The sequence below is a fragment of the Hermetia illucens genome, chromosome 6, assembly GCF_905115235.1.
Source record: "Hermetia illucens chromosome 6, iHerIll2.2.curated.20191125, whole genome shotgun sequence".
Taxonomy (NCBI): Eukaryota; Metazoa; Arthropoda; class Insecta; order Diptera; family Stratiomyidae; genus Hermetia; species Hermetia illucens.
The window spans coordinates 3394162-3418583 of NC_051854.1; the positions used below are offsets into that span (position 1 = coordinate 3394162).

General features: G+C 42.8%; 2 protein-coding genes and 1 long non-coding RNA gene across 13 annotated transcripts in view; 1 reads left to right on the plus strand and 2 right to left on the minus strand.

Moving 5' to 3' along the window:
* LOC119659681 (sodium channel protein 60E) overlaps positions 1–24422 on the minus strand; it is a 96957-nt gene that overhangs the window by 21264 nt on the left and 51271 nt on the right. For all 5 annotated transcript variants that reach the window (XM_038067909.1, XM_038067908.1, XM_038067906.1 and 2 more), the window contains exons 4-9: positions 8628–8836; positions 5256–5476; positions 5005–5111; positions 4834–4916; positions 263–354; positions 77–204 (exon numbers count right to left, since the gene is read on the minus strand). In XM_038067909.1, the coding sequence (XP_037923837.1) occupies positions 77–204; positions 263–354; positions 4834–4916; positions 5005–5111; positions 5256–5476; positions 8628–8836 (840 nt within the window). The remainder of the gene's footprint in view (positions 1–76; positions 205–262; positions 355–4833; positions 4917–5004; positions 5112–5255; positions 5477–8627; positions 8837–24422) is intronic.
* LOC119659687 lies at positions 9409–10032 on the plus strand. Its single transcript, XR_005250362.1, has 3 exons — positions 9409–9564; positions 9785–9860; positions 9935–10032. It is a non-coding gene; the product is annotated as an uncharacterized LOC119659687 (long non-coding RNA).
* LOC119659682 (mucin-2-like) lies at positions 14711–23483 on the minus strand. 7 transcript variants are annotated; one of them, XM_038067915.1, is made up of 3 exons: positions 21113–23483; positions 20711–20911; positions 14711–20287 (listed from the first exon to the last, which is right to left on the minus strand). In XM_038067915.1, exons 1-3 carry the CDS (start codon positions 23277–23279, stop codon positions 14847–14849), a joined length of 7809 nt encoding a protein of 2602 aa, XP_037923843.1. In that variant the 5' UTR covers positions 23280–23483; the 3' UTR covers positions 14711–14846. The 7 variants fall into 7 exon arrangements, with proteins under 7 accessions (XP_037923843.1, XP_037923841.1, XP_037923844.1 ...); XM_038067913.1 differs by having other exon boundaries at positions 20711–20956; XM_038067916.1 differs by lacking the exon at positions 20711–20911 and having other exon boundaries at positions 14711–19675; positions 20096–20650; positions 21041–23482.

Sequence of the window (24422 nt, forward strand, 5' to 3'; positions counted from 1 at the left end):
TTGCATTTATTTTAGATTCATGATAATGAAATAGTCTAAGCATTGACGAAGTCGAACTCTAACCTAACTTACTTACCATGTTATAAACGTTCTCCCAATAGTCAAGCGTAATTAGTTGAAATGTTGTTAGCATAGACCACATGAAATTATCGAAATTCGTGTAGCCATGATTTGGATTTTCACCAACGCAGAGACATGTGTGACCTTAAATGATTGGAATTGTATGGAGAGTCACAGAATATAATATAAAATATTATTGTACCTGCTGGACAATGCCTCGCTCCTGTTAAATTACCACATAACATTGGCATTTCATCGTCATTAAACAACCAATTATCCGTATCATTTATCCAACTGTATAAAAATTGTGAAAAAATATAATTATTTAGTTAATATTTCGTGTATTATTTAATTAATCTGCACTTTATGTATCTTTTTCAGGATATATTTTCAAGTTTTATTAGCTACTTCTGTTTATGCATCTCTGATGGTAGAGTTTGAGATTTTGTCCCAATGCTTTCAAGCGAGATCATGTCATCTACTTTTACGACTTCACAGAGTGTTCCCCCATTTGAGAAACTGTGATTTTATATGGTGTTTATGAGCCTACCATCGCACAAGTCAGTTCTAACATCACAACGATATGACCTCAGATATGTGCATCCTTATTGATGAGTCTGGATTGTATTTGTTAGTCAATCATTCTATTAGGAACGATCAGAATATTTTTCTGTTATAGACATTGCTTTTGCGCTTAAAGCGCCGCCCCGAAGTTGACCATGCACGCCCCGGAACATCGAACTCAGACGAATCAGCCGCCGTACAATAAGAATAGTAACAAAGTTCGTCTCCTCCCGCCAATATTTCTGTACGGTTTGACTGCCAGGGCATTGGGTTTAGTTATTGGGAACCTAGATTCGAGATCACTAACCTGTCTGCGACTGACTGAACTGTTTTGTCACGCACAAGAAAGACTCTCACTTTATTAAAATTTCAAAATTAGAAAGTCATTCCTACACCACTAAGGATAAGAGGAAGCCAATCCTCATACTTGGAGGAATCTCCCCTCACGACATTGGCGCTGACGACGTGGCAGCGGATATTAGGGATTCAATCTAGGTTACACCGATTCGGGTCTCGAGGCTCTCCACCCCCGCCAACGATATCAACCTTAGCCTTTTTCGTGTAACTCTCAGTTCGGAGGCAGATGCTACCAAAGTTTCCAAACTAAAAACCTTTCTATGGTACATCAACGGATCAGCTGGAAGAAATCCAGGAAGGTGGTTGTCACTCAGTGCGTCAACTGCAACAATTTGGCCACGTATCTGCAAATTGTAGCCACAATCTGAAATGTAGATTGCTAAAGGCAATTCTCTCCGTTCTTTTCCTTCTAGATAAACACTCCCCAGTTCGCGCCTCTCCATTAGGTTTTCCGCGTCATTCCAGTCGGATTACCCCTGCCTCACTGATCACTTGTTACGCTGCAATTGCAATTCATCCCTCTACTCTCCTCCATCCCCAAAGGTTTTTTCGTGGAAAATAAGCCCCTTTTCAACATGCCATTCTCCTTCCTCTGGATCACCATCTCTGCCTTCAATCAGAACTACCTTCGACTCCCTCCTGAAGACAACCCGAAGCGTACTTACAATTCCCCTTCAAGTTACTAAATAACCAAAATGAAGGTGCTCACACTCACCCCGCTAACTTGTTCATTTCAAACGATGAACGTCTGGCTCTTTACAAATTTCTTGAAGACACCGATTCCCATCTTCAACTTCTAAACAAAACCTGGTTTGGGGTAGCTCCCAACGTCAAAGTACGTATTTCCGAGCATATTACGTTCCGCAATAGCGCGGGCAGAAACACAGTCATCCTAGCCAAATCGGGACTAAGAGCAAAAATTATCCCAGCGGATTCACTTGCTTTAAACTGCCTGTTAGCAGTCGTTAGACTATCTGTCAGAAGTGGTCACGTCCTTTGAGTCTTAATCAGCTCTCTCTACTTCCCGCGTGACGCAGGTCCCATATAACTTGGGACGATTAAGTTAATAACGACAACGGTAAAGCTCTCTTCGATTGGTTCCATTCAAACTCATTCCTCAGTGCAGACATTATTAATCCGGGGGTCCCAATCTTTCCTTGGGGATCATCCTTCCCAGACGGCATTATAATCTCGTTTAACCTTTCAGCTTGTGTCACTAGCTGTTCCTCAATGGCAGCTGATTTTGACCATCAGGTCCTCAGCCTATCAAAACGCAAACCTGCCCGTAAAAATGCAGGCCATTTAAGCTGATAAATTGGGACGCTTTCCAACGCAACTTATCCGGTGTGATGGGCTTTCCCCTGACTAAACGCCGTATCCATACCAATGAGAAGCTAGCCACTTACATCAGGAAAATCAATTCTGCCTTCAATTTCAATCGACAAATATATTCCCGAAAAAGAGTATGGTTACCTTTTCCCCTCAACCCTCTTCTAAATCCACGACAGGAGCAGACCCAGTGGAGGAAACGATTATTTCACCGACAACGTAACATAATGCCGACTATCGTCTTCTTCCTGCAGAATTATGAGCGCTATTAAACCCCAACTGAATACTTCCTACAAGAAAATTTTTAAGTCCCTTAAAACGGGCCTTCAAGTTTTTTCGATAATTAATTAATCAATTAATTAATCAACTGTCTGGAAGGAACAAATCCACTCTGGCTACTGTCAATTACTCCCCGATAAAAATTGCCAATTTTTAGTTTCACTCCCCAGAGAAAATATTCGCCTGCGTAACCTCTTTCAGCAACTTATTCAGAACCAGGTCACCCGCGGACCTTATATGGTACTTAGAAGTCGTCACTGCTGTCAAGGAAAAAAGGGTGGGTATGGAAGGCTCCTTTCTATGCCTGTTTTTCCTTCAGCGGTTCGGCCAACATTATGAGAATCTCACTCTTTTCTTTAAAAATTCAACTGGTCCAGACGGTATCTCTAACTCATCCTACACGCGCCTATTATCAGTGCACTTCCATGTAATCTAAGAATCCGCGCTGCTGACATTTAAGAAGGGTTGCTCTGGTGACCTCAAAAATATGAGTCCGATCTCTCGTGTAGTCAATATTGGAAAAATCTTCAAACAAAAATTATTAATCCACCTCAACAGGCACTACTCCTCTTTCATTCCACAAAGGCAATTCGGCTATGGCAACTTCAGATCCACTAAACAGGCAATCCTCTATCTACAAGGCCACATCCTCAATCATCTGGAGAGCAGAGAATGCACTGTGGCCTGCGTCTTAGACCTTGAAAAGGCACTCGATTAAGACTCAAAACGTAGTGAACTGAGGAGCAAAGTGGCGAAAACAAACACAAGACGTCATATGGCACTGCGCATTGTCGAGCGGTGAGCACCCTTTGTTTCTTCTCAACGCTTGGTTCGCCGCTATTATTGTGACTTTGCTCGCTGCTCCACTATGTTTTGAGTTTAAGTCTGGAAAGAGGGTCAGACTAATTACTCCCTCCTGTTTTTTAGAATACTTGTAAATTTCCTCTCCAATAGAACCTATCAGGTGCGCTCCGACGAACTTCGGTCCACCGACTTTCCTGTAGAATCAAGAGTCCCACAAAATTCCATCCTAGGCCCTAAACTTTTTAACATCTTCTTCCCCGACATACACTTCTCGTAAATTTCTCTCCCATGCCAGTTCTCTTCTAGGCGACAATGGACTTCCCATATCCAGAGGGATCCTCTTCGCGAACGACATCATCTTGTACACTAATGGACCCAGGTCCACCTTAGTCTGTCTCTCTGACCAATAGGATCATATCATATTTCAATCGGTGTACTCTCACTATTAATTAGCATAAATCTGTGGTCATTTGCTTCAGAAACCTCAGCAGGAAGAGCCACAGACGCACAGTGCTAGAAAATAAAATCCTTCAACTACACATTTCCAATTATATGCTCACATAGAAATCAAACATTAAATACTTGGGAATCTCTCTAAATAACAAACTTAAATATCAGATTGTCTATAGTCAAAGCCTCCTTTCTTCTCGAGGCCTGTTCCCTGTCACTAAAATCCTCATGTCCAAAACCATAATTCAACTGACTTTGACCTATGGACTACCATGTTCCCCAACGTAGTTGAAGCCCTCCAAAGCTTCGAAAAAAACATCTTCGGGAAGCGCATGGTTAAATACAGAAGGCTGAATCTCTTCTATGCCCTTTCTGGGGTTTTTCCCATAAGACCCGCATATGATAAAACTGTAATGCACCAGTGGTTGTCCCACCGTGATCCGCTGATACAAAATCTGGCCGCAAGTAACGCCTAGTTGATGGAGCGGAGGTACTACGTGTCACAGCAATTTGCCTGGCAACCATTACGCTTCCCCGCTCTCTTTTATTCTTTCCTTTTTTCATAGGTCCTCCCCAGACGACTTTCACCGAGGCTAATCACGCTCGGTAATGCTCTGGCTGTCAATTCCTAAATTAAGACCACTCTGCATACTAGAAGAAAGGGCAAAGTATCTAAAAGATCAAGGACACGCTTGGGAGTTATAAGGACTATCAGTAGATAGCGATGATTGAATTATTTCCTGCATTCACATGAACCTTTTAGTGCGGTCATTGTAATAAAATCACACCGCCACCGGCATGCATCTTATATCTTTTTATAACATTTAAGCGTATGTGTATCTTGTGGCTTTTGATACCATTTAAACGGGTCCAATTCAACCATCAGACTGCCTGGAATTTAGACCTATTTATTTTTAAACTGAGCATCACATACGAGTTAGGAGAATTGAGAATTATCACTCAGTATATGGTGTAAAAGCTAGAATTTACCTCTGCCATTCATCTTTTGTCACATTCACCCAATCATTTGGAAGATTTTTTACGCACTTATTCCTAAGTTCGCCCATGTAAACCTGAAAGAGAAGGAATTAAATTCAAAATATATATTGCAACTACTTCAGTTCTCTGCAAAATTATTCTTGAATTATCTTAAATCTTTACCTGTAGAGCGAATAACGCGAATACCATTAAACAAAATATAGTCAAAGTCATAACTTCAGCTAATTGTCTAAACGAATGTAATAAAGCATTAATAATAGTTTTTAGACCTGAAAATAAACAAAATTGGTTAGTCCATGACAGTGGAGTCGTAGTTGAGATGCTATGACCCACATGGGGACCCACAACAACCATATAGAATGCGTATCTTGTTTTGAACTAGAAACGAATTATTTCAATTGAATTCTACTTACCGGGCATTATGGAAACAGTCTTAAGAGCTCTTAATACACGAAATGTACGCAATCCAGCTAAATTGCCAACTTCCATGCCAATTGTTGCATAACCACTTGCGATAACAATGAAATCTAACCAATTCCATGGATTTCTTAAATATGTGTATTTATTTAACAAGAAACCTTTGGCTACTATTTTTATTATCATTTCTAATGTATATATTGCCAAAAAAATATATCTGAAAAGAAAAGATAAAAGGATTATATTAGAATATGTTATATATTGTCTCTAATTCTAAATGAAGGATAAAAAATACGATCAGCTGGAAAGTTCTTAGATTTGAAGCCGTTTTTCTATCATGTGAGATACACTTAAGTACAGCCCCTTTTTGCCAAAACTTCTTTTTCTTCAATCTTTGTTCCGTTCAAAAGCGGGGTCGGCTCGTCATGATCGATTTCGCCATTGGTTCTAGCAAAAGCCTGACCTGGATGCAATCGTGAGGCTTTCAAATCCTCATCTAGCGTATTAAGCCACCGTTGTTTCGGCCGGCCTTTTGGTCGCTTACCTTCGACTTCGATGTTCAGACCAATATTGGCAAGTGTCCTTTTATTGCGGATTACGTACCATCGCCTCTTTCGCAGTTTTTTCACGATCCGTGCAAACCCATCACGGATATCTTCATTTGAGTCTTCAGTGGGGTTTTTTGTCGACTATAGGACTGAGCTTTTCACGACGGAGGATAATTAGGATAATTCTGAAGTTCTTATATTTATGATTCCGACATAATAGCCTGGACTATCTGATTAATTTTCCTGAATTTTCGGAAGTTGAGTTCTATTATACATATCAATAAGTGTAAACCAAGGGGATTATATGTAAATGGGCGTGGACGAATTTTTATGGGTAAAAACATTCAAACTTTCGCTTCCTTGATATATTGCCTCCAATGTTCTTTCTCCCACTCTGTCTCTTTCCTGACAGTTGTTCGGGTTTTACCCTACGTTGAAATATAACACACTATTGCCACCGACCGCAGTGTTAATCACATTAGATCCGATTTGGTTCTGCTTCTCAAGGAAGAGCGAGCGTGCTTCATAATCGATGTAGCCGTACCGTTGGACCGGAACACTATATGTCTTTGTGGCTTTGAACTACCGCGTCCCTGCCTGAAGTGTTTGCAACAATCGGGGATGTAGCAATACATTTTCGCATGGTCGCACACACTTTGCGTCGAAACGCATCATCGCTATGATGCGGGCCTTTGGATGTTGCCTTCAGCCTATCCTTAGGTTGGTCGCCCCTCGGTCCGGTTGGGCGGGAAAGAGGGTTCGTGGGCTTTTTTAATTATATAATTTATATTACATCTCGTACTGCTCCGAGAAACTTTCTTAAGAAATTTTTAGAAACCGAAGTTTAGGATCAAATTTTGTATCGTAATATTGCGTATATCGTGAAGTTTCACATTGTTGTGTATTTCGATCTGAATTTTTTTTATTTCGTGCATTTCTTATGCATCCGTCCATGCATCCCAGATACGTAAATTTACCAAATTCTCTAAATTGTCGTATAGACTATTCTGCCTACTTAGAAGCTATTTTCTTATTCAGATCATGATTTTAGTTTCACTGTAGTCGGCCAATAATCCTACCTTCATCGCTGCATTGTCAGAGCTCTTTTTTCGATGTGGCCTAATTGGCACCTTCGATGAGCTTTTCTTCATTGTTCATTCTGCAATTCTGTCTTGTCATCTGGGGAAAAATCATTTAAAACCTCGATGCTTCTTCAGTTTAGTTAGTTCGTCCTCCATTTCTGCCAATGCCGATCTCATGAGTTTTGATCTATTTCTTTCGAAAAGCTCTTTAAAAGGATCTTCTAAGATGCCAGTAAGAATTCTGGATAAGAAGCGTGTTCAATTTTGACTCGTTGGACAAGAAATGGTTGGTCACTCCAAAATATTACATTACAATATTACAATATTACACACGTTTTCATTTGAAATAGGGTTGAATTAAGCGAATATGTGTTTAGTCATCGATGGTTCCATGTCGGTCGGTGGTTTCGATTTTACTTCTGTTACCTTTTTTTCTAACTTGGTTTTGGTTGGCCTATTAAGGCTTCAGTTCGGCCGTGCGAATATATGGCTGTGGAATTCGCATCTTCGACCTCAGCATCTCCGGGTTCACACTTGTTTCCAACGGTTGATTCAGATTCTGGGGAATGTGGTAGTTGGACTTCTCGTGTTTTCGCTCAAGTTCCACCTGAATGAGCCTGCGCGTCCAGCAACCCTTCGTAGACTTGTCCCATCTATGTTGTCTGAGATCATACACCTCGGACCTTGGTGCATTTCCACGACATGCATGAAACAACACACTCATTTCTTTTATCAGGATGTACAATTGTAGTCTCTTTTGGGATGGGAAGAGCAAGCACCGCATTATACATAATTTTCCACTTCAGGGGACTCAGTACCAAGCCCTGTAGTATCCCTGCTGTGTCAACGTATTCTTTGGGTCTATCATCTGTTCCATACCAGAGAGTCCTCTCTGAGAGGTAATTTTTGATCAGATTCGCTTAATATCCTGTCAGGAATATATAGCCAACAGCTCTTTAATTCGGTTCCAGTTGGCGGCAGTTGGATTTAAGATACGATTACAACATGGACATCGGAGGAGCTATGCTTAAGTTTTAGAAGGGTTTGAAAGTGATTTTTCGCACCTTGCCAAACTGTGGGGTTTAACTCTTTCCTCGTGGTTGACAATAGCTAGCCCATGGTAGTCAGTACGGATCCTTACAAATTAATAAAAAAATGTTTGTTCTCGCTAGTTGGGTTTGTACTATTTGATGAAATAAACGATAGATGTGCTATTACCAGGGTCGTAGAGGGAAAGTCCGGGCCCGGGGTGAAAATTATACGGGCCTGGGATAAAAATGATGCTGAGACTCATATAATCCCTTTTCACTGAATTTTCAACTTAGACCTCCCCATAAAAGTCTGGATCCAGGGGAATCCTTATTTTCCACCCCTTCTGGCTTGGTTATTACTGAGGCACCAGAGGTTTTGCCTTTTGTCGTCTTAAGCCACTCTAGGAATTTTTCATTCTTGAGGTTATTTGATCCAAAAGTTCTTGCTTGTTTCCCATGAATGGGAGATGCCTATAAGCCTATATTCAACTTTGGGACCGGGTGTCTGGTATTTTCAACCTATGTCGACCATGTAACCTTATTTTATAGTTAGCGGATCCTAATATCTTAATTAGGCACAACTTTCCAACGTCCCATTAACCTTCTTATAGATTAAATCCTTAGCGTTTGGATTTCAGATTCTTTCCTTAATACCATTTGAGACATTTTTCTATCATCAAGGATAGTCGATTTTCTTCAATACTTACTCGGCTTCCTCGAACGTTTCAGTCATTGCCAGAAAGACACAATTGAGCAATATAGTTGCCATTACGCAATAGTCAAAATACTGGTTCGTTGCTATATAAACACATAATTGACGTGTGGGACTCCACGGATGAAAACAGAAAAGGCTTTTGGTTCCAGTAAATCGATGAATGTAGTTCTTTCGAAAACGCTTCGATACCACACAGAATGTCTGAAAGGAAAAACAGGAATTTTCATTAGTTCGTAAAAATAAGATGAAACAGTAAAAGATTGATTTTTCTTAACTCTATGGGCGAAAATAATTTGTTTTGTTGCATATTTCAGCATTTTGGGGTAGCAGACGCTGTCCTTATAATAAAGATAAACTTCGTAAGATGAAATGTATTTATTTTCTCTTATTCGAAGATTTATGTGGGGAATACATTTCATTTGAAATTAAGGCAATATATTGGCAATGAGTAGCCAGATATTCTATAGACAAATCGTTGTAAGGATAAACAGATGAGGGGAGTTATCACTATTTTCCTTTCGTGATTGTAAGTGGTTGCTGTCTTATATAGAGCTAGCAGTCTCAACTAAACATACAAGTCATCATTATCGGTTTCTGGCAATTTGCTTTAACTACACTCAGGACTTTTTGAGAAGTCGCTAAGTTCTTACGATTATCTTCCCAAGGAAGTAACTGTCAAATGTCAGTCATGTATTCTTTCACTTCCGCTTTTCCTAGACACCAACCAATGTGGATATCTTTCAAATCAAGATGGCGGCAGGCCACCTACAGTTAAGCACATGCGTCAAAATTCAAAATACTCTTTCAAGTTGGTAGCATTTATCTTTTCAGCGACGTAAATTCGGTCTTTCATTATACGTCCGTCTCGAGAAGTAGGTGTCCATTGGGATCCTCCTTTTTGAACCCATCTTGAAAACATGAGAGCTAAGGTAAATACTAAGTGAAGTGAATTTTATTTATTTATTTTCAAGTTAAATTAAAGTGGGTGATGGATAAAAGTTAAATTTTTATCGATTTTGTTGAGTTTTCAATGTTTCACGTGCTCTGGAACAGTACAAAGATGCATGGTTAAGACAGTGCTTTTCGGTGTTTTCCGATGCAAATATGGTTGCGTAGGTCTAAACATTTTCTTATTTCTCTAAATTGCAGTGGAGGAAGAAGCGTATGCGAAGGTTGAAGCGTAAACGCAGAAAGATGCGTGCAAGGTCCAAGTAAATTGTACCAGGTAAGTTGCCCTAGGGCCTCCGCCATTTGCCTTAATTCCATTTGGTTCTAACATGATTCCTATTTGCTTTGCAGGTTTTCACGGGTACGGATTTCTTAATATCTCTCCAGAGAATGTAATCAATCGAATCAAAATTTGCTCGTTTGAATAAATTACTTTTCATGGAGTAAAACTCTTGTTTTAATCGTGTATTGAGGTGGTTTTCTAGCAATCGATTTTTCAACGTGGGCATGGCCGCGTGCGGTGTTTATGTGAGGTTATGAGCCGGGTTGGCAACGTGTTGTGCAAATATTCTAATTGGGGGGGCTTTCCTCAAGAAATTAATTACGTTGTTTGTAGTTTTCTCATCTGTGCTCGAATTCTATATTTCTAGTTCCTAAATTCCAGAAAAAAAAATTGGTCAACAGATGGCGTGTGTTTACACAAATGCCTCATTGTGCCTGGTTATTTGGACAGTTCTAGAGTTAAATATTGTGGGAACACGCGCTAACTCATACAAAATAGGGTTGAACGTGGAGCGGTTAGACTACAATGTTTGGCTAGGTGTGACTCAGTTATTTTGAATAGCTTGAAGTTGTTGAAAGAAACTACAATTACAGTAGTTACTATGGGGCAACTACCGGTTGTTAGTTGAGTGCGAAGTTGCAACTACAGTAGTTGCAGTTAGCGCTGCAATTACTCTTTGAGGTGTTGCGAGGATGGGGTTTGGTGACATCGTGTTTTTTTATTGCCTCTTGGAGTGTCAAGTGAAAGGTCGCGATTATTATTAATGTCACTAATTGCAAAGGGGAGGGGGCTGCTATGCTGAAAAATCAGGATGATTCCTCTATATAAATCTAGGCCTCAAAAAGTACTTCTACAGTGGTATCTACTCAAGTAATGCTGGAAACAATATATCTACTGCAGTACCACCTCGAAAATTTAAAGAGAAATATCCAATTCTAATTTCCCATCGTCTTAAATAATGACAAAAATAGGGCCCTTGATCACATTTCAAAGAAATATAATATGCTGGAACTTGGCCGACTGAACGAAACATTCCTGGTATGGGTGGCGGCGCACTCAAACATCGCTGGTAATGAGGAGGCTGACAGACTGACTCGCCGAGGGTCTGAATCCGCAATGGTGGGGCTTTTGGAATATCGCCATTCACTGTTAAGTCTACTCTGAAGGGTGAAATTGCAAGGATTCAAGCAGCCGAGTGAAGAAATTGGAACTCTTGGCTGCAGCCGAAAATCCTTGTCAAAGAACTTCGGGTAGCCAGAGTGGCATTTCCTTTGTCCCTTAAGGAGTGGAACGTGAAAACTCTATTAGGGCCTTTAACGGAACATTGCTCCATAAACTACCATATGGAGAATATTGGGCTGGTGGTTTCGGCTATGTGCAGTCAGTGAGAGGAGGGGGAGGAGATGGTGCTGCACTTTTTATGCAGCTACCCGGCCTCCTCAGACGAAAACACGTTGGTAACGTTCTCTTCAATGACAAATCTGCACTCTACCTCTGGAGAATGTTCTCAGATTCGCTAAGCCTGTGAATACTGTAGGCGGGAAGTCATCGAATAGGCGATTTACGGATTTTTTTTTGTTCTGCGAGATCCCTCCGAGTTGTGCGACTCTGGTATGTGATTATTAGGAGTAAACACTTAGCACGCAAAAGCTACTGTAAAAGCGAAACAAAATGAAAAACGGAAGGGTTCGGCTAGATATAGAGGAAGGAGGGAGAGGAAAAACATGAGCAGAAGAAGGAAGAGCGAAACTAGAGTTTGATTTCAGCTTCTTTTATAAAACTGGGCAGATCAAGTAGGGGTTGCGACGGTTAATCCAAACAAGATCATTGCGATCATTCGTCTCGTTCACACCACAGTTATCACAAACCGGGGTAGGAGCCACGCCGATCTTTGCTAGGAAGGGTTAACAAAAGGAAAAATTAGAGACTATTTTGTTTAGGGTCTTCACTTCACCCGTGTTGGGGGCATATCCTGAAACCAGAGCTTGACGGGGTGTCAGGGAAGAAGATACGATAGAACAAATTATCTTTATTTAAGGAAGCGATTTTGAAAGCCTTGTTCTACTCAGAAAGAATGTTGCTACGTGCTAATTGCTAGACATCAGAAAAAGCATAAGGAGGGGGAGTCGTGCTGCCGGTTGTTCTTGCTCGTCTGGCGGCCTTATCCTCCATTTTGTTGTAAAAATTTCTGCTATGCCCAGGAACCCAGAGTATGACCAGTTATTCCGGACTAGCTTTTCTCATTTTATCGTGGGCCCGGGCAGGCATATAATTTTGGGGTTTTTTTTTTATGATGATGCCAAAGTTCAGGATATGAAGCTATAGTACAACCTTGGTGAGCGGGAAAGAATTTAGGGATGGAAATGGGGAAGGGGTTTAGCGTGAAGGAAATGGCGGTGCACTCTTTGGCTAAACATCTGTATGTTGTAGTCAGAAGGGAAGACAGACAGTTCCAAATTCGTATAGTTCGAGATAAGTAGGATTCATGGTATTTCACGGTGCGACTGCACTGACCCTTAGAGTATGGGGATGGAAGCGGCTACATAGGCGGGTGTTGCGTTTGGGAGAGGCTATACAAGGGATAAGACCTGATATTTCGTGGGAACAGTAATCGTTATAATAGCGATAGAGGAGAGAAAGACATCCAACATTTCGTCTGGGATTAAGGGGTTAATTTGTGATGTAAAGCTCACATCACCGATGAGTTTAAAAGTTCTTCGTTGAACTCTATCAAGAGCAGATAGTGCAGTTATGCCTGCACCCGCCCAAAGGTGAGAGTTGAATTCGAGTTTAGGTCTAACGTGAGTCCTGTAGATTTACGCTAGGTCGAATGGTGAAAAATATTTTCGAGATGTGGAGACTCGTAGGAGTCTAGTCTCCTAACGTCGGTCACTTCCTTCAAGATATTGGCGTTGTCCAACGACAAACGATGCCCCTGCTCTATTATATGTCTGGTAACTGCGGACCTTATGTGTGGGACCTCCTTTAAGTGTTCTAACACCCTGGTGTGAACTAGCCGTTTTGTTTGCACTACATAATCTTGTCGCATTCTGGGCAGGAAATCTTACAAATGCCACTTTTTTCCGTACTTTTTTTTTGTCCTTGACTGATTGTAGCTATAATCGGCTGGTTGAGGTGATCCGGAAATCTACGTTTATGTAGCCGCCTTTTGATGTTCAACGTCCGACCCGAGTAAGTTATGTTATCCATTATCTAGGTTCTGTGTTCATCTTATGGAAGAGTCTTGAAGATTGCTGTCTTGAGGCATGGGCATAGTTTCTTTTTGATTCGGTTTTCGATGAGGTTCTTGTTATATCCGTTTTTCTTGGCTGTATCCAGTATGTAGTTCATTTCTTTATTTCTTCTCTCCTCATTGAGCGGTGTTGTGCCCATCCTGTGAATCATAAAGTTGTATGCCGCCATCTTATGGTGGAAATCGTGGTTTGAGGTGTACGTGGGTCGGTTTCCTGTAGATGTCGAATTCAAAATCCCTTCTTTCCTGGATTATTTTTAAGTCTAGGAACGGTTTATCGCTGTGATGCGGGCCTTTGGATGTTGCCTTAAGTCGACCCTAAGGTTTGTCGCGCTTCGGTTCGGTTGGGCGGGAAGAGGGTTCGTGGGCTTTTTTGACTATAAAAGACAATTAACGGCGTCTTGCGGTGATGGAGATGGAGATGTTGGACAAGTGGCGTGACACGCTTTGATCACGTTCGAAATGTGGATATCTGCGATCGATATGGGTTTGCACTGGTCGTGGAAAAATTGCGAGAGAGGCGTCTTCGATGGTATGTCATGTAACTCATGCTAGCGAGAATCTACCCACCAAGATTGATCTGAACATCGAAGTTGATGTTAAGCGACCAAAAGGTCGGCCGAAACAACGGTGGCTTGATATGTTGGGTGGTGATTTGAAGGCCTCACGAATACATCCCCTTCAGACCTTTGATAAAATAAAATAATGCAACCGATCACGGCGAGCCGATCCCCCTTGGGAACGGCCAAAGTTAAAAATAAAACAAAAAGAAATATGCTGCCCCCAGTCAGTCAATGAACAACAAATACATTCCCTGATCACGCTGTTAACTGATCTGGAGGTTGTTAATGTGGTCATACAGGACTGTGTAAAGATTGGGGACTCATAGAGGAGTTCCATGGAAGATCGTCAGGATCGGTGGCGGTAATCCACTTGAGTCCGGTGATGGCAAAGATAATTTCGCTTCTGATTGTAGGAGCAGTCCCTATCCGTGTTACGACAGATTCCGCAAGGTATCAAAAGTTGGAACTCCATCGGATAGTGGTGAAGTGCCGCTTCCACCCTTTTGACTACTGAGAACCCTGCCGTTAACATTCAACCCCTTGCACACTGGTTTTCTGTTGAAGACTATTTCACTGACATTGAGCAATTTATACATGCTTTGTTCGAAGAAGTTCTAGGTTTTCTGCTTCTTTCACTCATGACCAAATAATACTATATCAAGAGCCCTTTTGTTTGACAGAATTTTAGGGCAATCAAGTCTCTCTAGCAATTGACCATATTTTGAGATATTTAGATAAATAAATAAAATAACCACTGTTTACTCTCGCTAATGCATCTACTTTTATTGCATATACCGATGTTTCGGGAACCACTTGTTCTTGCCCGGGACGTCCAGTACGGAGGAAGGAGACAAGTGACAAACAGGAATACCGGTATATACAGTAAAAATAACATCTTAGCAATAGGAAACGACGGTTTTTGTTTCATTTATTCATCTATTTATTTGATTGCAAATATATTTTTTTGCTTACAGCATTCTAAGGAGGTTTAACTTCCTAAGTTTTAAATCTCCAAAAAATCACATAGATAACATTTGTATAAACTTATATTTTACAAAATAATTTAACACTTTGATTATTAACTAAATATATTTCCTGCTATAACTACTACAGATACTTTCAATGCGAAATAATGGTTAAATAGGGAAGAAGAGTAGACTCCGCCTATCCGGCCCGTCTAATTACTGGCGGAGTTATCATCTTGATTAGTCGATCGGTCAATGGTGTCAAAGGACCTGTCACGTAAGTAGGCTTAGGGGAAGTTGTCGTTGGTGTGGTCTTTGGAGTTTCTGTGGTTGGTTCCGTAGTATTCTCTTCTGATGGGGAAGAATTCTCCGCGGGAGTTTCATCTGTTGCAGACCCGGTTGTGTGCCCATCAGTAGACGAACTTTCGGTACTGGATAGATCTGTGACAGGCTCTGTTATTCCACTCTCTGAAGTGGTTTCATCAGTTACAGTCTCAGTTGTGTTTGAAGTCGTACTCTCTGTAGTGGTTATTTCTGGTGTTGATGGGTTTTCGGTGGTAGTTTCCGCAGTGACAGCTTCAGTAGTTTCACTATTATTCGTTGTTTCTTCTGTTGCTGGTTCGGTTGTTTCACCTTCGGTGGTTGTTTCAACTGTTGCAGGTTCCGTTGTTGCAGTTTGAGTGGTTGTTTCACCTGTTGAAGCCTCAGTGGTGGTTTCGTCTGTGACTGGTTCGGTTGTTTCAGGCTCTGTTGTTCCGTTTTCGGTAGTTGTTTCACCTGTGGAAGGCTCAGTTGGTGTAGTCTCACTGCTTGTGGTTGTTTCATCTGTTACTGGTTCGGTTGTTTCACCTTCGGTGGTTGTTTCAACTGTTGCAGGTTCCGTTGTTGCAGTTTGAGTGGTTGTTTCGCCTGTTGAAGCCTCAGTGGTGGTTTCGTCTGTGACTGGTTCGGTTGTTTCAGGCTCTGTTGTTCCATTTTCGGTAGTTGTTTCACCTGTGGGAGGCTCAGTTGGTCCAGTAGTTTCACTGCTTGTGGTTGTTTCATCTGTTACTGGTTCAGTTGTTTCGCCTTCGGTGGTGGTTTCAACTGTTGCAGGTTCCGTTGTTGCAGTTTGAGTGGTCGTTTCACCTGTTGAAGCCTCACTGGTGGTTTCTTCTGTGGCTGGTTCGGTTGTTTCAGGCTCTGTTGTTCCATTTTCGGTAGTTGTTTCACCTGTGGGAGGCTCAGTTGGTCCAGTAGTTTCACTGCTTGTGGTTGTTTCATCTGTTACTGGTTCAGTTGTTTCGCCTTCGGTGGTGGTTTCAACTGTTGCTGGTTCCGTTGTTGCAGTTTGAGTGGTCGTTTCACCTGTTGAAGCCTCAGTGGTGGTTTCTTCTGTGGCTGGTTCGGTTGTTTCAGGCTCTGTTGTTCCATTTTCGGTAGTTGTTTCACCTGTGGAAGGCTCAGTTGGTGTAGTCTCACTGCTTGTGGTTGTTTCATCTGTTACTGGTTCGGTTGTTTCACCTTCAGTAGTTGTTTCAACTGTTGCAGGTTCCGTTGTTGCAGTTTGAGTGGTTGTTTCGCCTGTTGAAGCCTCAGTGGTGGTTTCGTCTGTGACTGGTTCGGTTGTTTCAGGCTCTGTTGTTCCATTTTCGGTAGTTGTTTCACCTGTAGGAGGCTCAGTTGGTCCAGTAGTTTCACTGCTTGTGGTTGTTTCATCTGTTACTGGTTCAGTTGTTTCGCCTTCGGTGGTGGTTTCAACTGTTGCTGGTTCCGTTGTTGCAGTTTGAGTGGTCGTTTCACCTGTTGAAGCCTCAGTGGTGGTTTCTTCTGTGGCTGGTTCGGTTGTTTCAGGCTCTGTTGTTCCATTTTCGGTAGTTGTTTCACCTGTGGAAGGCTCAGTTGGTGTAGTCTCACTGCTTGTGGTTGTTTCATCTGTTACTGGTTCGGTTGTTTCACCTTCAGTAGTTGTTTCAACTGTTGCAGGTTCCGTTGTTGCAGTTTGAGTGGTTGTTTCGCCTGTTGAAGCCTCAGTGGTGGTTTCGTCTGTGACTGGTTCGGTTGTTCCAGGCTCTGTTGTTCCATTTTCGGTAGTTGTTTCACCTGTGGGAGGCTCAGTTGGTCCAGTAGTTTCACTGCTTGTGGTTGTTTCATCTGTTACTGGTTCAGTTGTTTCGCCTTCGGTGGTGGTTTCAACTGTTGCTGGTTCCGTTGTTGCAGTTTGAGTGGTCGTTTCACCTGTTGAAGCCTCAGTGGTGGTTTCGTCTGTGACTGGTTCGGTTGTTTCAGGCTCTGTTGTTCCATTTTCGGTAGTTGTTTCGCCTGTGGAAGGCTCAGTTGGTGTAGTCTCACTGCTTGTGGTTGTTTCATCTGTTACTGGTTCGGTTGTTTCACCTTCAGTAGTTGTTTCAACTGTTGCAGGTTCCGTTGTTGCAGTTTGAGTGGTTGTTTCGCCTGTTGAAGCCTCAGTGGTGGTTTCGTCTGTGACTGGTTCGGTTGTTCCAGGCTCTGTTGTTCCATTTTCGGTAGTTGTTTCACCTGTGGGAGGCTCAGTTGGTCCAGTAGTTTCACTGCTTGTGGTTGTTTCATCTGTTACTGGTTCAGTTGTTTCGCCTTCGGTGGTGGTTTCAACTGTTGCAGGTTCCGTTGTTGCAGTTTGAGTGGTCGTTTCACCTGTTGAAGCCTCAGTGGTGGTTTCTTCTGTGGCTGGTTCGGTTGTTTCAGGCTCTGTTGTTCCGTTTTCGGTAGTTGTTTCACCTGTGGAAGGTTCAGTTGGTGTAGTCTCACTGCTTGTGGTTGTTTCATCTGTTACTGGTTCGGTTGTTTCACCTTCAGTAGTTGTTTCAACTGTGGCTGGTTCCGTTGTTGCAGTTTGAGTGGTTGTTTCGCCTGTTGAAGCCTCAGTGGTGGTTTCGTCTGTGACTGGTTCGGTTGTTTCAGGCTCTGTTGTTCCATTTTCGGTAGTTGTTTCACTTGTGGGAGGCTCAGTTGGTCCAGTGGTTTCACTGCTTGTGGTTGTTTCATCTGTTACTGGTTCAGTTGTTTCGCCTTCGGTGGTGGTTTCAACTGTTGCTGGTTCCGTTGTTGTAGTTTGAGTGGTCGTTTCACCTGTTGAAGCCTCAGTGGTGGTTTCTTCTGTGGCTGGTTCGGTTGTTTCAGGCTCTGTTGTTCCATTTTCGGTAGTTGTTTCACCTGTGGAAGGCTCAGTTGGTGTAGTCTCACTGCTTGTGGTTGTTTCATCTGTTACTGGCTCGGTTGTTTCACCTTCAGTAGTTGTTTCAACTGTTGCTGGTTCCGTTGTTGCAGTTTGAGTGGTTGTTTCGCCTGTTGAAGCCTCAGTGGTGCTTTCGTCTGTGACTGGTTCGGTTGTTTCGGGCTCTGTTGTTCCATTTTCAGTAGTTGTTTCACCTGTGGGAGGCTCAGTTGGTCCAGTAGTTTCACTGCTTGTGGTTGTTTCATCTGTTACTGGTTCAGTTGTTTCGCCTTCGGTGGTGGTTTCAACTGTTGCAGGTTCCGTTGTTGCAGTTTGAGTGGTCGTTTCACCTGTTGAAGCCTCACTGGTGGTTTCTTCTGTGGCTGGTTCGGTTGTTTCAGGCTCTGTTGTTCCATTTTCGGTAGTTGTTTCACCTGTGGGAGGCTCAGTTGGTCCAGTAGTTTCACTGCTTGTGGTTGTTTCATCTGTTACTGGTTCAGTTGTTTCGCCTTCGGTGGTGGTTTCAACTGTTGCTGGTTCCGTTGTTGCAGTTTGAGTGGTCGTTTCACCTGTTGAAGCCTCAGTGGTGGTTTCTTCTGTGGCTGGTTCGGTTGTTTCAGGCTCTGTTGTTCCATTTTCGGTAGTTGTTTCACCTGTGGAAGGCTCAGTTGGTGTAGTCTCACTGCTTGTGGTTGTTTCATCTGTTACTGGTTCGGTTGTTTCACCTTCAGTAGTTGTTTCAACTGTTGCAGGTTCCGTTGTTGCAGTTTGAGTGGTTGTTTCGCCTGTTGAAGCCTCAGTGGTGGTTTCGTCTGTGACTGGTTCGGTTGTTCCAGGCTCTGTTGTTCCATTTTCGGTAGTTGTTTCACCTGTGGGAGGCTCAGTTGGTCCAGTAGTTTCACTGCTTGTGGTTGTTTCATCTGTTACTGGTTCAGTTGTTTCGCCTTCGGTGGTGGTTTCAACTGTTGCTGGTTCCGCTGTTGCAGTTTGAGTGGTCGTTTCACCTGTTGAAGCCTCAGTGGTGGTTTCTTCTGTGACTGGTTCGGTTGTTTCAGGCTCTGTTGTTCCATTTTCGGTAGTTGTTTCGCCTGTGGAAGGCTCAGTTGGTGTAGTCTCACTGCTTGTGGTTGTTTCATCTGTTACTGGTTCGGTTGTTTCACCTTCAGTAGTTGTTTCAACTGTTGCAGGTTCCGTTGTTGCAGTTTGAGTGGTTGTTTCGCCTGTTGAAGCCTCAGTGGTGGTTTCGTCTGTGACTGGTTCGGTTGTTCCAGGCTCTGTTGTTCCATTTTCGGTAGTTGTTTCACCTGTGGGAGGCTCAGTTGGCCCAGTAGTTTCACTGCTTGTGGTTGTTTCATCTGTTACTGGTTCAGTTGTTTCGCCTTCGGTGGTGGTTTCAACTGTTGCAGGTTCCGTTGTTGCAGTTTGAGTGGTCGTTTCACCTGTTGAAGCCTCAGTGGTGGTTTCTTCTGTGGCTGGTTCGGTTGTTTCAGGCTCTGTTGTTCCGTTTTCGGTAGTTGTTTCACCTGTGGAAGGCTCAGTTGGTGTAGTCTCACTGCTTGTGGTTGTTTCATCTGTTACTGGTTCGGTTGTTTCACCTTCAGTAGTTGTTTCAACTGTGGCTGGTTCCGTTGTTGCAGTTTGAGTGGTTGTTTCGCCTGTTGAAGCCTCAGTGGTGGTTTCGTCTGTGACTGGTTCGGTTGTTTCAGGCTCTGTTGTTCCATTTTCGGTAGTTGTTTCACTTGTGGGAGGCTCAGTTGGTCCAGTGGTTTCACTGCTTGTGGTTGTTTCATCTGTTACTGGTTCAGTTGTTTCGCCTTCGGTGGTGGTTTCAACTGTTGCTGGTTCCGTTGTTGTAGTTTGAGTGGTCGTTTCACCTGTTGAAGCCTCAGTGGTGGTTTCTTCTGTGGCTGGTTCGGTTGTTTCAGGCTCTGTTGTTCCATTTTCGGTAGTTGTTTCACCTGTGGAAGGCTCAGTTGGTGTAGTCTCACTGCTTGTGGTTGTTTCATCTGTTACTGGTTCGGTTGTTTCACCTTCAGTAGTTGTTTCAACTGTTGCTGGTTCCGTTGTTGCAGTTTGAGTGGTTGTTTCGCCTGTTGAAGCCTCAGTGGTGCTTTCGTCTGTGACTGGTTCGGTTGTTTCGGGCTCTGTTGTTCCATTTTCAGTAGTTGTTTCACCTGTGGGAGGCTCAGTTGGTCCAGTAGTTTCACTGCTTCTGGTTGTTTCATCTGTTACTGGTTCAGTTGTTTCGCCTTCGGTGGTGGTTTCAACTGTTGTAGGTTCCGTTGTTGCAGTTTGAGTGGTCGTTTCACCTGTTGAAGCCTCAGTGGTGGTTTCTTCTGTGGCTGGTTCGGTTGTTTCAGGCTCTGTTGTTCCATTTTCAGTAGTTGTTTCACCTGTGGGAGGCTCAGTTGGTCCAGTAGTTTCACTGCTTGTGGTTGTTTCATCTGTTACTGGTTCGGTTGTTTCACCTTCAGTAGTTGTTTCAACTGTTGCTGGTTCCGTTGTTGCAGTTTGAGTGGTTGTTTCGCCTGTTGAAGCCTCAGTGGTGGTTTCGTCTGTGACTGGTTCGTTTGTTTCAGGCTCTGTTGTTCCATTTTCGGTAGTTGTTTCACCTGTGGGAGGCTCAGTTGGTCCAGTAGTTTCACTGCTTGTGGTTGTTTCATCTGTTACTGGTTCAGTTGTTTCGCCTTCGGTGGTGGTTTCAACTGTTGCAGGTTCCGTTGTTGCAGTTTGAGTGGTCGTTTCACCTGTTGAAGCCTCAGTGGTGGTTTCTTCTGTGGCTGGTTCGGTTGTTTCAGGCTCTGTTGTTCCATTTTCGGTAGTTGTTTCACCTGTCGAAGGCTCAGTTGGTGTAGTCTCACTGGTTACTGTTACTGGTTCGGTTGTTTCACCTTCAGTAGTTGTTTCAACTGTTGCAGTTTGAGTGGGTGTTTCACCTGTTGAAGCCTCAGTGGTGGTTTCATCTGTGACTGGTTCGGTTGTTTCAGGCTCTGTTGTTCCATTTTCGGTAGTTGTTTCACCTGTGGAAGGTTCAGTTGGTGTATTCTCACTGCTTGTGGTTGTTTCATCTGTTACTGGTTCGGTTGTTTCACCTTCAGTAGTTGTTTCAACTGTTGCAGTTTGAGTGGTTGTTTCACCTGTTGATGCCTCAGTGGTAGTTTCATCTGTGGCTGGTTCGGTTGTTTCAGGCTCTGTTGTTCCATTTTCGGTAGTTGTTTCACCTGTGGAAGGCTCAGTTGGTGTAGTCTCACTGCTTGTGGTTGTTTCATCTGTTACTGGTTCGGTTGTTTCACCTTCAGTAGTTGTTTCAATTGTTGCAGGTTCCGTTGTTGCAGTTTGAGTGGTTGTTTCGCCTGTTGAAGCCTCAGTGGTGGTTTCGTCTGTGACTGGTTCGGTTGTTTCGGGCTCTGTTGTTCCATTTTCAGTAGTTGTTTCACCTGTGGGAGGCTCAGTTGGTCCAGTAGTTTCACTGCTTGTGGTTGTTTCATCTGTTACTGGTTCGGTTGTTTCACCTTCAGTAGTTGTTTCAACTGTTGCGGGTTCCGTTGTTGCAGTTTGAGTGGTTGTTTCGCCTGTTGAAGCCTCAGTGGTGGTTTCGTCTGTGACTGGTTCGGTTGTTTCAGGCTCTGTTGTTCCATTTTCGGTAGTTGTTTCACCTGTGGGAGGCTCAGTTGGTCCAGTAGTTTCACTGCTTGTGGTTGTTTCATCTGTTACTGGTTCGGTTGTTTCACCTTCAGTAGTTGTTTCAACTGTTGCAGGTTCCGTTGTTGCAGTTTGAGTGGTCGTTTCACCTGTTGAAGCCTCAGTGGTAGTTTCTTCTGTGGCTGGTTCGGTTGTTTCAGGCTCTGTTGTTTCATTTTCGGTAGTTGTTTCACCTGTGGAAGGCTCAGTTGGTCCAGTAGTTTCACTGCTTGTGGTTGTTTCATCTGTTACTGGTTCGGTTGTTTCACCTTCAGTAGTTGTTTCAACTGTTGCGGGTTCCGTTGTTGCAGTTTGAGTGGTTGTTTCACCTGTTGAAGCCTCAGTGGTGGTTTCGTCTGTGGCTGGTTCGGTTGTTTCAGGCTCTGTTGTTCCACTTTCGGTAGTTGTTTCACTTGTGGAAGGCTCAGTTGGTGTAGTGTCACTGCTTGTGGTAGTTTCATCTGTTACTGGTTCGGTTGTTTCACCTTCAGTAGTTGTTTCCACTGTTGCAGGTTCCGTTGTTGCAGTTTGAGTGGTTGTTTCGCCTGTCGAAGCCTCAGTGGTGGTTTCGTCTGTGACTGGTTCGGTTGTTTCAGGCTCTGTTGTTCCATTTTCAGTAGTTGTTTCACCTGTGGGAGGCTCAGTTGGTCCAGTAGTTTCACTGCTTGTGGTTGTTTCATCTGTTACTGGTTCAGTTGTTTCGCCTTCGGTGGTGGTTTCAACTGTTGCAGTTTGGGTTGTTGTTTCACCTGTTGAATTCTCAGTGGTGGTTTCATCTGTGACTGGTTCAGTTGCTTCTGATGCCACTTCCGTGGTTGTTTGAGTTGCCGGATCAGTCGTTGTTTTGTCTGTTGTCTCCTGTTGGGTAGTGGTTGTTTCAGTTTGGGACTCAGTTGTGTCACTCGCTGTGGTCCCGGCATCTGTGGTTGTTGCTGGTGGGCTAGGAGAACTTTCAGTGGTGGTTTCAGTTGGAACAGTTGTCTCAGCAGTAGTAGTGGGTGGTTCTGTGGTTGTAGTTTCCTCTGGGAAATTTGCGATTATATTGTCCATCCAAAATTTATATTTGACAGCATTAGCATACATTGCTGGCGATGTTCCGCTGCAGGTATTTGGGCTCGAGAATATACCAATTAATTCTGGATGTTCTGGCCAACCAACGATCAAACCTCCACCTTCGTTGTTTTTGCATGGTCTCTGATTTGGATTTGTCCATCCTGTTGTACAGATTTGGTTGTACTTGTCAAATTTGTTCGGATAGGCATCAGCACATAAAGCCTGTTCTTCTAATCGAAAGAAACCGTACTTGAGGTTGTTGTATCCTGAGGCGAAACCGGCCATGACTGCAAACGTTCCCGATGACGGCGTGGTATCTGCTAGTTTGATTGGTTTGACTAGGTCACTCAATTCTAAAGGTTTCGGTAAACGGATTAGAGCGACATCATTGACCAATATCGGATAAGGTATCACTGCATCTGCTGCCACTTCCATCTTATTCGCACTTTCAGTTTGATTGAGGTACATCAATCCGAAGTATAAATCAAATGTTTTTACATCTTGTGTACAATAAAAGGATGTGAGAACAAAACGATCTGTGACGATTGATCCACTACACATTTTCACTGATCCACTGGTCATTCGATTTTGTATAGTCACTTGTGAGGGAAAACTTTTAGGATCCACAACCGTATATCCATCGTTTATACGTGGGGATATATTCAGATTTCGCGACTCGACTAGGACTAGGAACGCGCCTAGAAGCAGGGCGTACCACAACTTCATTTTTTTGATTTCGGCAGATAACTGACGCGCTTTTCAGGGACAGGAAATTATATATATACTCAGAACGAAGAACTTGGGGTACTTGTAATCTGAATTGGATTGTTATCAAATTGCGATAGCACCAGTAGATGTATCTGATATTATCATTTTTAATCTATGCAGATTTTTTTTTATTAAGGTTCACCGAATACCTGCTCTTTCTTGTAATTCAAGTTCAAAACTGAAGTCTTTTTCTCACAATTAACAGTCCAATATCTTTAGGTGGGATAGACTGGCAAAATGGTGGGGATTTTGGTGGCCTGTCGAGGAATTACGTACTTGATTTCGATAATAATTGATAATGTGAATCATTCATATTAAATTAAAACCATTTGAAGTGGTATCTTAATTGAGAGATCTAGATTATTCGGCCTTTTATCAAATTCGAAATATTTTGAATGTTATCTCGAGGGAGGTGATGATTTCAACGTTATATTGGAGTTGTCCCAAAAGCTGGTTACATTTTTGGACATTTGTGAAACTCATTGGGCTTAACATGGCTTAATTCACGCGTAGCCTTGGAACACGGATGAAATTATATTATATTAATGGGGCGGTATACCAATGTAGATTGAATTTGCAATGGGAAAGGATATGTCGCTTTTTTTTCTTCTTGCAATAACTGGTTTTTGCCGTTACTTTTTCAATTAGTCTTACCTCGTGTTGTCAAAAGTTGAGGTCATTTCATAAAACATACTCCTCAACCTTGGTTAACTTTTTTATGTGCAGGAGTAGGTTTTGCAAAATGTATGAAGCGAAAAGGTGCACAGTAGCGTTATCAAATAAATTCAAGGCGTTTGAGGGGCATTGGAAAGTTAAAGATGATTTTAAAATTAGGGAGCTTTCCAGTGTAGTCCAGGGTAGTTGACTTGAAGGTGCTCCGATTTAGTGCTCCAAAAAGGGATAATCATTACCTAAAGTTGACTTTTCTTTTTTTTCGCGGAAACGGAATTGGAATTATTCCAGCGGATTGTTCGAAATTTTATGGGGAGAAACATCATTGCGCATCTTCAACCGCGACGGTAGTTGCGGCAGAAAAATTCCGCACATAAAGTTTGGTGTCAGTGCCACGTATGTGATGCAGTCCATTGGTGTGCAGACACA